Genomic DNA, 12,788 nt, shown 5'->3' with positions numbered 1-12,788 from the left:
TTTCTTGTGTGCTGGCCATTTTCCGATGATGTCACGGTATTTTCTTTCTCTGCCTAGTTGAGCGTTGAAGTCGCCTATTAATAATTTTATATGGTGTTTGGGGATGTTATCTATGGTCTGGTCCAATAGGTCCCAAAATTCTCCTGTTTCCTCCTGGTCTTTTGAGGAGTTGTTTTTATCATTAGTGGGAGCATGGGCATTTATTATAGTATAGATTTTATTAGATGCCTTTAAGGTGAGCGTTGAGAGTCGTGGAGACTGTGATCTGAATTCTTGAACTGAGTTTATTATTTTAAGGCTGACCAAAAATCCTGTTCCAAATTGTGGGACATTCTTCATCACTCTCTTCCCGGGTATACCTTTATAAAGTCTGTACCCTTGAGATTCCAAGGCATCCTGGTCAGTGTTTCTAATTTCCTGTAATCCCATGATAAGAATTTTGTGTTGGTCCATTATGTCGGTGATCACTTTTAGTTTACCGGTTTGCATGAGTGAGTTTATGTTGTGTGTAGAGAAGTATGTTATCTGTTTTGGTTTGATTCTTGATTTTGTCTCATTCGTGTATGTAGTACTGGGGTATTTCCGTGCCTCCGACTTCACGGTATCTTTCAGGTGGCAGCCCACCGTATCCGAATGCTGCCTTCTCTGAACTCTTGGTTCAGCCGGTGGAGTATTCCTTAAAAGACCTTCCATGGTTGACTGTCAAGGTGTCACCTGTGTGGGACTAGGTCCCAAATTACAACTCTGGATGTGATCCAGTGAGGTGATAATGAGGCCGCTCCTCTGGAGTACAGACGCCTTGTGCAGCCGCCCCTAACCTGGAGAACAGACGCTGCGTAATGGATTCCAGTGGCATTTCCTCCACTGTGGGGACCATCACCCCACCCAAAGGGGCTCATTCGCCCGAAGCCGTTGGCCCCCTTAGGGAGTCAGGTTATTTCCCGCCGCCCAACACTCGGCGTCCCCTTCCTTTTATTATTATAAAATTAATAGAGAAAGAAAATTTACTGCATGTTAGATAATTCTACAGCCATTCTAATAAACAGATTACATAATATATTGTATTACACAATATTTTAACTACCCACTGATACCCTTTTCTCGTGGTCAGTGGATGAACAGAATGACAAAGGCAGTGTAGTTTCAACAGTCAATTTATACTGGACCTTTACTTGAGGTAAGTACTGTAATAGGATTAAGTTTAAAATACTCTATAAATTAATAATATGCATTTGTGTAATGTTTACATCCTTTTCCAGAGCATTTTTACACATAGAAGTTTCCTCCCATGATTTACACTTCCTCCGTTTATACTGGTATTCCTTGGGTCCCTTGAAAAGTGTAAAAGAGGGATAATACTTCAATAACAATGATAAAAGCCTGTGAAGACAGTGGGAAGAAGAGAATGGTGGTTTGGAATTTTCCAAACCCTGGAGAGGGAGCAGCAGTGTTTTTCAACAGGGTCGAGATATAAATGTTTATAGTTCTTAATGTAGTGGGCTGTTAGCTTCTATCCTTACATTGGACTCTTCCACTATCAGTGTGCATAAAAATTTCATTCCTACCACTCCTCAGTTTCAGTCTGAGTGCATTGTTTGACAGAACTGGTCAAAACCTCCTGGCACACCCTATGATGCTGCATGTTTATGAGTTAAGTTTTCTTATTATTTTTCAGTTAATATAGTAAGAATGTGTCAGTTTTGTTTTATTTTTGTGTAAATAGTGCTATTATTTATTTTATTTTACATTTTATGGCCTACATTGCACCACTCTAGTCAATTCTACAAAGGATTTCTTGATTTCCTATCAGCCCAATATTTTTGCATTCTGAGAGATGCTCCCTTCCTTTGTTCTGTTGAAAGTACCCTTCCACTGAACCTTTTATTGATCTTCATATGTAACCTGGTGTGCGTGTCTTGAAGTATCAGTTTTTTCTGTTTTGTTTTACTTGCTCCACTTAAGGTTCATTACCCTCAATAATCAATATTGCAAAGTCTCTTAGGAAAATATTTCCACCATCCTGTCCAATCAGGCTTCAGGAAAAGGCTACTTTGGATTCGGCCGGTAGCCAACTGAGGACAGCAATGAGCGAGCATTTGCAACCAACTAAACTTAAGAGGATTAAACATCAACAAATTAACTACATTGCAACACACAATGTTCATTCTTTCGGTAAAATTGGAAGACTAAAGACTTTTACAGATGAATTTGATAAACAAAGAAATTTAATAGTGGGCCTTCAAGAAATGAGAAACACAATGGAAGAACCTTTCGAATCACAAGGTTATAGAATTTATAGGGATATCTGACCGAGTTAAGAATCAATGTTCCCAATTTCGAACAGGATTTATTGTGAATTTAAAAATAATAGATTCTATAATTGATTTTCAAGCTATATCACCAAGAATTGCAACTCTCACCTTTAAAACAACAAACAAAATTTATAATAATATATAAACAACAACAACAACAACAACAATAATAATAATAATAATAATAATAATAATAATAATAATAATAATAATAATGATGATGTTTAACAGAAATCACTGAAGAAATCTGGACAACAGGCACTTTGGTAAAGGATGGACATCAACATTAATACATCCATTACACAAAAAGGGGAATAAATCAGACCCTAATACGTATAGGGGAATTTCTCTTGTACTAATTACATATAAGATTTTGTCCAAGACACTCTTAAAAAGAGCTGAAGAAATACTAGACCCACAATTAGGAGAGTATCAAGCAGGATTTAGAAAGGGAAGGTCATATTCAGAACAAATTTTAAAAGGAAGATCAATAGAAAACAAAACACGTTGAAATCCACACAGTATTGACAACTTGGTAATCACAAAATGTTACTGTAGTGACATCTTCTGAGAAACTTATAAATGTACGTAACACGACCTAATAGGTTGAAAGTCGGTTTCGATTACAATGCGGTCGTGAAAATTCAATATTCAAAAATCAGAAACCTTAAATTTGTCATTACTTTTGTAGACTATAAAAAGGCCTATGATTCAATTGATATAAATACTCTATTTGATATTTTAAAGGAATTTGGACTTGATAATAAAACAATTGAAATAATTAAAGCAACATTAACAAACACAACATCCAAAGTAAAAGTTTTCGGAGAACTCTCAAAACCATTTGAAATAAGATCAAGTGTACGACAGGGAGACGGTTTGTCACCTCTACTCTTCAATTGTGCATTAGAGAGGGTAGTTTGAGAATGGAGGAAAGCCATCAATACTAAGGGTGTTCAACTAGGAAGAAATTCAAATAAAATAATTATAGATTATTTAGCTTTTGCAGATAACATAACGCTAATTACAGACTCATTAGATAATGCTCAAGAACAAATACGAGAATTATAGAAACAAGAGGCCAAAGTACGATTGCAAATATCATTTGAAAAACACAAAATTCATAACAAACAACATACATGCCCCTCAAAACATCACAATTACCAATAACATAATATCTTGGACAGATTGCTTTAAATACCTGGGAACAACATAAAAGAAATAATAATAATAACTATTATTATTATTATTGTACCGGGTGGTACACCCCTATGCCGCAATTTTAAATCTAGCGCCAATAAATCCTCCTCTACTGGAGAAAATCTGAACCTTAAAACTGGACCAATTTATAAGTTTCTCAGAAGATGTTACTACAATAACATTTTGTGATTACCAAGTTGTCAATACTGTGTGGATTTCAACGTGTTTTGTTTTCTATTGATCAAGAAGTGTGGACTTTCTCTTATAGATATCTCTACTAATAAACTATGATCATGCACCCTGGTGCGAAGTGAAGGAACTTTATTTGATGACATTTTGTATTCATAAGTTTTTCTTTTTACTAAATTTCGTTCTTTCATTTGTAGGTTGGCAGTATTAATCTTTTCTTTCCGCCGGTTTTGCTTTTAACCAATCAAGAATTTCTGTAATTAATTTCCTACCAATCATGTGTTTCTTCTCCAATTTCGTGTGTAACTTTTGATGTTAGCCAATAAAAGACGGTGGGTGTGTCTTAATTATTCATGAGAGGTCTTGAAACTTCCCCGAGGGTTTAAAAACTGCTGATTTTCACGGCTCTTCGCCACTTCTTCTACATCTAGCTTTGTGTATGGACGGGTAGCAGGGGGCGGGTAGCGCCTCTTCCTTCGGGCAGCAGCTCTTCAACAAGGTAATGGCCGTTTAACATCTTTATTTCTTGCTAGCTCAGCAGTTTAACCCGCGGGGCAGGTTCGAAACCATTAATATGTAACCTATCTCTTGAAACATGTAAATTTCTTTCAGTCTTTGTAAAACTTCATATATCTTTAACTGTAATTCGGGGATAGAGAGTGCTTTACCCTCTTGAGCTCCCCTTCATTGTGATTTGAGGTGACTACGTTTTCGTAACCGATTTTCTATTCTTCCTTAATGTGTTAAAATTTTTCTTATACGAGTCACCTCCCTAGTTTCGGAATAGCCCCTGTGTCATCGGCCTAGTGCCTCTTAGGTTTTAAAGTGTGTATTTAGGAATGCTAATTCACGCCTCCATTCCTTTTGCATTTAGGGCCATTTAAATTAACCTATTATTTTTCTATTAAGGCCCAGTAGGCTGGGTACAAGATACCCCTGTTTTCTTGTAAGTGGTGCCTTGAGGGCAATTTTTGGTAAAATATGTTATGGCCTTTAGTAGGCTCAGAAAAACTGAGAGTGGGTCAGCTCTTTTTGAGGTGGTAAAGGGCCTCTAGGAGGTCTGATATGTTTTTTGGAGTTAATGCTCCTTGGATAAAGGGGTTTTCTGCCCTTTGAACAAATGTGTGTCTTGGTAAAGTTGGGCTAGTAGCTCAGGGATTGTGGAATTGGGGCTCGAAGCCCAGAACTTGTTAAGACCCTGAAACTTGTACTTTCGTTCGTAAAATTAGACCTTGTACCTGATTATTGGATAGCTGTTGACTTGCTGTACTTGTTAAGTTTTCAAATTCCATGTAAAAATTGTTAAACCTTGCCATATCCGAAAATATAACCTTTATTGAAATTTTAATTCATCTTTCGGCCTTGTAGTTAGACCCATTCCAGCCCCCACCTTCTTCCACCTCTGCCTTCCACGGCTAACTCTGTACCAACAACAACAACAACAACAACAACAATAATAATAATAGTAGCTATCTTTACCAAGACTAGTGAAGAAACCAGGTATGCCATGGAGAAGTTACATGAGATAGCATCAAAGACAGGCCTCCAAATATCGTATGAGAAGACTCATATCATGGTTAATGGACACCAGAATATCCAAAGATCCCCACTACAGCCAAATTATGGAATAATTACACAGGTCCCTTCCTTCAAATATCTATGAGAAATCACTGTACCATCTGGATTGGACAGGAAATCTAATTTAGAAATAGCCACAAAACTCCTGAAAGCATACAGAATAACATGGAACCACTACAATAAAAGAGTGTCACGAAATGCAAAACTTCGGCATTACAAGACTGTTGTTCTTCCGGAAGCCTTGTATGCCTCAGAAACCACATCCCTAGGAGGCCACTCTAAAATTGATGAAATTGAAAAACAAGAACAAAAATTTCTTAGGAAAATATATGGCCCCGTTCATGTAAATGGTATATGGATCAAAAGGAAAACTGTAGATTTGTACAAAGCAATCGACAAGTTCACCGATACCGTACGCAGAAAATGACTGAAATTCTATGGCCACATCTGTAGAATAGATGACACTAGATATGCAAAAAAACTGCTTGGTATAATTAAATCAAAGAAGGTCAAAATAAGCTGGTTCGAGGAAATAAAGCAGGACTTAAAAGAAATGAACATCACAGAAGATATCATCAGGGATCGCAAGGCTTTTGGGAATCTGGTTGCAAAGCACATGTTCACGGAAAAGGCTAAAAGAACCACAGGGAAACAATAGACGGAAGAACGCAAGAAACAGCATAGCGAGGTCATGAAGAGATTTTGGGAGGAGAAGAAGAAAGGAAAACCATCATCAAACTAACAAGTTCCAACGCGCTCTGCGAACAGGCATAGCGAAGAAAGAATAATAATAACAAGAAGAAGAAGAAAAGGTAGCTATTGATATAAGAGTAAACAAAATAAGAAGGATGTATCATATGACAGAAAATACATACAACAAGAAATCTCTATCCTGAAACTTGAAATTAAGACATTATCAAACACTGGCCTGGCCAGAAATTTTATATGCAGCAGAAACTCTTAAACTTACAAGAATTGGGGATCTTGAAAAATTAGAAAAAGTTGAAAGAAGAATTTTGAGAAAAATATTGGGACATATAGGAAAAAACAACGCCTAATTTAGACTACGATCAAACGGAGAGCTATATTTAAAAGTACTGGGCGAGTTGGCCGTGCAGTTAGAAGCGCGCGGCTGTGAGCTTGCATCCGGGAGTTAGTGGGTTTGAATCCCACTGTCGGCAGCCCTGAAGATGGTTTTCCGTGGTTTCCCATTTTCACACCAGGGAAATGATGGGGCTGTACCTTAATTAGGCTACGGCCGCTTCCTTCCAACCCCTAGGCCTCTCCTATCCCATGGTCGCCATAAGACCTATCTCTGTCGGTGCGACGTAAAGCTACTAGCAAAAAAAGAAAAAGAAAAGTTGAAAAACTGACAACTGTAACGAGGAAAAGAAGACTCCAGTTTTTTGGACACATTTATATAATGAAAAACAATAGACTAATTAAACAAATCTTCAAATTATTGAACAGTTACAAATCCAAGCCAACATGGTTCATTAAAACTCAAGGATATGAAAAACGCTGGAATTAAAATTTATACGATAGTAAACAGAACACATTTCAGAGAAGTAACATGAAAGAAAGGATTTCAGGAAAGAAAGAAATTAACAACTGGAAGAAAATGGACTCGAGAGGAAAAGGAACAACATTCTCAGAAAATGAAGGGAGTTTGGAAACTAAGAAAGTTAAATGTGAGGAAAAGTAAGCAAAGTTGATTTATCGTACCCTCAAAAGGGTCATTCGAATAATAATAATAATAATAATAATAATAATAATAATAATAATAATAAGTAATATCACTTGTACCAGGTGGGCAAAATAAAACTGGCCCAGAAAATATTTGTGAGACTGATGCAGAATTGATCCTAATGAACAGGAGATTTGCCCATCAAAGGAAATGCTGGAAACTGCAATTTCCTTCTTTACTTCCTCTACTCATCACCATATTCCTGCTCTTCTGCATGTTGAGCCTTAATCCTTCTATTTAGTACATCCAGCTGTTGTTGTACCTCTTCATCTCCCCTGATTGTATCATCTGCAAACATCATTACATTCATTCCTTCCCCTCTGTAATCTTCCCTTCCTGCCATTATGATGTCATCCATCTCCATTATGAACAGTAAAGGTGAAAACACACTCCTTTGTTTTAATCCATTGTAAATTCCAAACCACAATGTAAATGCATTTCCTTCTTAAGTATATTGCATCATGAACTTGACTGAATGTACTGGCTCACTTCCTCTCTTACTGAAAGGGAATCCTTTACGCGTGAAATGAAGCAACACATTTGAATCAAATGTTATTTAATCACTGGCGTTGCCTTGATTAACTCAGACTGCTTATACAGTACTGGTACATTAATGAAGTGATTGGTGACATAATGCCAAAAGTGAAGGTAAAAGAGTTGATTCTCATTTGGAGCAAAATGTTGCTGAATTCACCACTGGATGGTCAACTGAACCCACAACCTTCCGATTTTGCACGAGATGCTCTATCCAACTGAGCTATGGTGGCCTAGGTGATATTTGTCTGTTGAAAAAGGATCTAAGCTACAGTTCTGGCACTAGTCATCAGAACTGTAGAGTGTGTGCAAACAAAGCAAAATCAGAAGGTTATCTATTTGGATCCCACTGGTGTCTGATTGGCCAAATTTGTTCTGTACTTATTGTATCTTCGATATGTACTGAACACAACCTAATATGTTGAAAGTTTATTTCAAGTACAATGCAGTTGTGAAAAATATTCACTGAGTTATCTCACACATCTGCAAAATTAAGATTTTTGTGTCACTTGCCCTAGATAAGAAATTAGAAATATCAACCAACTTGTTAACTGAGACAAATGAGATACATGGCACTAAGAAAAGATTCACTCACTCACTCTCCAGCCACAAAGCAGAAGTTATTAAACAGAAATTTTTAAAAACTGTTTTAATGTTATCTGCAATGTTGCCAAAGTTTTGGAAGGGCAAGAAGACATTGGTGAAATCAAGAATTTGTGTCAGTTACATTCCTTTTGATGAAATATGCAAAACTACCATGTTATGACACTGAATGGTTCTCCTTCCAGTATCGTGCACTATTCTCAAACAACCAACATAGCTTCGTGATGGAAAACTTGAGAAAGTCTTTGTTGTTCACTGCGACAGAGAGCCGTTCTAACCCACTATTGTCTCAATATGACAGATGAGTGACTATTTGTAATACTTTTTTCAATTTTTTCTACTTAAGAAAATAGTTTCAAGTGTTGTAGCACATAAAAATCAGTTCCCTCCTGATAACAGAACAGTCAGGCTCTGCATGTCAGGAGCAAGCTAGTACAGTACTCTGGCCACTGTTCTATGGTATGAATAGAAGGCACTGCATTATTTCAATAAACTTTTAAAATATTAATAACCCACTGATGACTGAAGAAAATACCACCAACTGAGATAATGGTGCAATAAAGCATAATAGGGTGTAAACAATGTAATTACAGTAGTATCTAACACTATGAATGGGAGAGAGACTAGAACTCTTAAGGACAACCTAATGGTGAGTTTTAATTAATTATGCCAGGTTAATAACTGTGTAACTAGAAATCTTCTACATGTTGGTATGAAGTGCCCACTGGACTTATTTATGTCTTTCAAGACACCAACATAATAATATACAATATTGTCAAATACATTTTTTAGTGCAGTTAAAAATACAATTTATAAGGTTAATTTCAGCAATATATAGAACAATGTAAAGATAATTACAAACAGTATATCAACCATATCTCACCAAACACATGACATGAAGCCCTCCAAAACTACAAATACTATGAAATAAATATTGTTTTACCTCTTGGATATATTTCATGGTAAACAGCAAGGAGAGTTTCATAAGTGCCAGAGCCACTGGTACCTTGGCGTCTGCACTAGTCTCAGCAGCCATGTCATAACATCTCTTTGCCAAGTGGATGTCCTATGACACACAGAGGAACAACTTTTAAAATAATTCTACACAAATCTCATTTAAAGAGAAGGCTAATTAATCTGTACTTATCTACATAATAAGATAGAAAAGTAAAAGTAACTCTTTTACTAGTATTATCTTATCAATGACATGCTCTAATGACAAAACACCTTTTCAATTAAAAGGGAAAATTCTTCTGCTTAACTTCTCATTGGTACATTTGCAGACAAATTGTAAGGCAAATGTTTGATGACTAGTCCAGGTTACTCTGCCAGATTGTAGAATAGAAATTATATTTCTTTTAAAAGTATTAACGGTGAAGGTTCATCTGTAGACAAAGAAATGGCTAATCAGTGGCTAAGTGGACTGCCAAATGTTACTGAGGATTATGAACCAAAGAATACTTCTAATATATAGAACACAGGTTTTTCTTTTCAAGTTTGCCAAACACTACGCTTACTGTAGATTCAAAGAAGACTGATGTAATGGAGAAATAACCAGTAAAGAAAAGGAGACTAATTTTAAGGAAGTTAATATGAATGGGCCTGCAAAATGGTTTCACTTAAAGACAGCAAAACGAAGGTGCTTGCAACAGTGAAACGTTTACTAGTCCAGTATGAGGCCACCAAGAAAGCTTATACGGATAATGAACGGTTCAAGAAATGGTGTAATGCTTTGGTAAAAATAAGTATCAAGTCGATAGAAAAACTGCGGTCTTCACTGACAACGCATGGCACAAAGTGAGTTTACTTCCCTGGAGTGCATCAAATGTCTTTCTACTCAACAGAATGATAGTACAGCCCAAGGATCACAGAGTCAAACAAAACAGAGAATTTCTATCGCCAACAAGTTGTTCAAAATGTTTGGACAATATCTCAGTGAAGTAGGCTGGAAAACTTGATCTTCTGGATGTTGTTTGAAAGATGAGTAAGGCCAGGAAACATGTCATATAGCAGATAATTACAAAATGCTTTCATAAGGCTGGTTGCAAACCCGAGTATACACCAGAAACTCTGGTGGAAATTGATGTACCAAAACTAAATAGATTTTATGGGACCATAATTTATAGATTTCATGAAAGATCACCACCACCATCATCATCATCATTGGTTCCTTCTGCGTGAAGCACATAGGGCAGCAAACTTCCGCCAATGAGTCCTGTTTGAAACAACATTCTCGATATCGTCCCAGCTAATGTTAACTACTCGTAGGTCTTCTTTGAATATTTGACGCCAAGTTCTGCATGGTCTGCCCAGCTTCCACCTGCCTCCAGGTGGCTTCATCGCATAGCTTTCTTTGAACATTAGCTGTCTGGCAAGCGAAAAATATGGCTGGCTAGACGCATTTGACGTTCTGCCACAATATCTCATAATTACCTGCAGCCACTCTGTCACAAAATTAACTCATTGCTGACTTGGTCATGCCGAGTGACGCTTAAAATTTGGCGTAGACAACGCTAATGGAATACATTGAATTTCCATGCTGTCTGCACCATCACTTTCCATGTTTCACTGGCACAGATCACTGTTGGCATAATATTTTATAAAGTTTGAGTTTTGTCTTTCTTTTTAAAGTTAAAAACTTCATGATCGTTCCGTATTGAATAGAGAAATAAGAAGATGTACAATATTAGAAGGATCCACCTTTCAATACTTCGTTGTAAGTTGAACTAAAAAGAAGTCACAACTTGTTTATTGGGACCGGTTTCGACACAGTACAAGTGTCATCATCAGGCAAATAGTAAAGTAGGGCAAGATATAAAGATCTTAAAACAACTAATACATTGAACACAGGCAAAAAATTAACATTGATTCATATCGTAGCAATTCAGTTAATGTCCAAACACAATGATCACAGTCAAGAGAGTAAACAGAACATCATTGTCTTGCGCCGAAAACAAATATAGTTGAAGTTCACAAGCAGGTCAAGTATGCACTTATGTAGAGTCGTTGCTAGACAGGTCTTGTAGGCATTTGTTTCTCAGGCCAAAGAGTAAAAGGTGACGTAATTGAAGTCCTAGGAAAACAGTGTAGGATTTAATTTCGTCAAATTCAAAGTAGATATATAAGTTTGAGAATAATTTAAAACATTAAAAAGAATAAAGCCAAATAAAAATATATTAAAAATAGGAAGAAATAATAAAAGAAAATTGCAATGTGAGGTTCAACTCAAAACAACTTGCCGTAGTAATTGATAGATGAATGGGAGATGATAAAGAAAAGGTTGGGGAACGTTTATTAGAGCGTGGTGGTGGTGGTGGTGGTGGTGGTGGTGATTATTGCTATTAGAGGAAGTACAAATGGCTAAATATCTTCTATATAACAATAAACCGAGGAAAAAAGAGGAAGAGGTCCGACACTTCGAAAAATGAAGATATCGGTAAAGGGAGACAAGGGCCACGAAGGGCATGAAAATGAAAGCCTCCTTAGCCCTCGCAAACCTAATAGCGTCGGGGTCGGAAAAGAACAAGAGTTGACCAAGGGAGGTCGGACAGGATAGATGAAAGTGAGGAGCCTGGCACAAGTAAGTGGAAGCAATGCCAGGACTCAGCTAAGGGCCCCGTGGTCGCCAACCCATGCTCCGAAGTTCAGAGCTCCTAGGGGGGTTAGAGAGTGGGAAGGAAAGGAAAAATGGAAGGGATCCGATATTTCAAAAAATGAAGATATCGGCCAAAGGAAGTCAAGGGCACGAAGGGCGTGAAAATGAAAGACTCCCTAGCCCTCGGAAACTTAATAGCATCGGGGTCGGAAAAGAACAAGTGTTGACCAAGGGAGGTCGGACAGGATAGATGAAAGTGAGGAGCCTGGCACAAGTAAGTGGAAGCAATGCCAGGACTCAGCTAAGGGCCCCGTGGTTGCCAACCCACGCTCCGAAGTTCAGAGCCCCTGGGGCTTAGAGGGTGGGAGGCAAAAGGAAGAGAAGGGGGGTGGGGGAAACTAAGGAGGATCAAGGGGGGTGTTGCGGAAGGGGGAAGTGGCATGAGAGGGTATTGTATAAATTGTGAAAGATTGATCTCTTACTTGTTGACTTCAGGTTATTTAAAATGGAGATGAGAAAATCGAAAAGGGCATTGGGCTTCTCAGAAATATCATTAAGATTTGGATTGAAAAACTGGTCAAGGTGTATAAAACAGTTTTCGGTGATGTTTAGGAGAGGGCCTTTATTCAGAGTGCTGAGAATTTCAATATCCTGGTTTATTGTAGTGAAAACATGTTTTGTGTCATGTATGTGTTGTCCCACTGCCGAAAATCTGTTGTGCTTTATTGCATTAACGTGTTCAAGGTACCTAATTTTCAAGTTACGACCAGTTTGACCTATCAGATCAAAAATTAGATGTATGGCTTTTCAGGCGTTTGCTCTGTCAACCAGCATTTCGTCTTAGGTCTGACACTAGACTCGTCAGAGTGGGATGTGTCAGACCCTACCCACCGATGCTGGGGTGCATGCAGGTGAACTTATCAGAAGCCTCTTATGCGGCACAGTCTGATAACTGCATACGGGAGATAAAACTCCACAATGGAATTAATGCCCGCCTAACAATTCCAAATGGTAATTCTAAATTCCCATG

The 12,788-nt window shown here is 37.6% G+C and overlaps 1 protein-coding gene across 6 annotated transcripts in view; it reads right to left on the bottom strand.

Annotated features, from left to right (window-relative positions):
- LOC136857838 (protein sel-1 homolog 1) overlaps positions 1-12,788 on the bottom strand; it is a 275,191-nt gene that overhangs the window by 21,562 nt on the left and 240,841 nt on the right. For all 6 annotated transcript variants that reach the window (XR_010858566.2, XM_067136810.2, XM_067136809.2 and 3 more), the window contains one exon: positions 9,107-9,229. Coding sequence is in view for 5 of the 6 variants with exons in the window: in XM_067136810.2 (XP_066992911.2) it covers positions 9,107-9,229 (123 nt within the window). In the remaining variant the exon portion in view is untranslated. The remainder of the gene's footprint in view (positions 1-9,106; positions 9,230-12,788) is intronic.

The sequence above is a fragment of the Anabrus simplex genome, chromosome 1 (genome assembly GCF_040414725.1).
Source record: "Anabrus simplex isolate iqAnaSimp1 chromosome 1, ASM4041472v1, whole genome shotgun sequence".
In the NCBI taxonomy this organism is placed as follows: Eukaryota; Metazoa; Arthropoda; class Insecta; order Orthoptera; family Tettigoniidae; genus Anabrus; species Anabrus simplex.
Note: the sequence above shows the minus strand (reverse complement) of the source record. Positions and strands in the feature narration are given on the sequence as shown.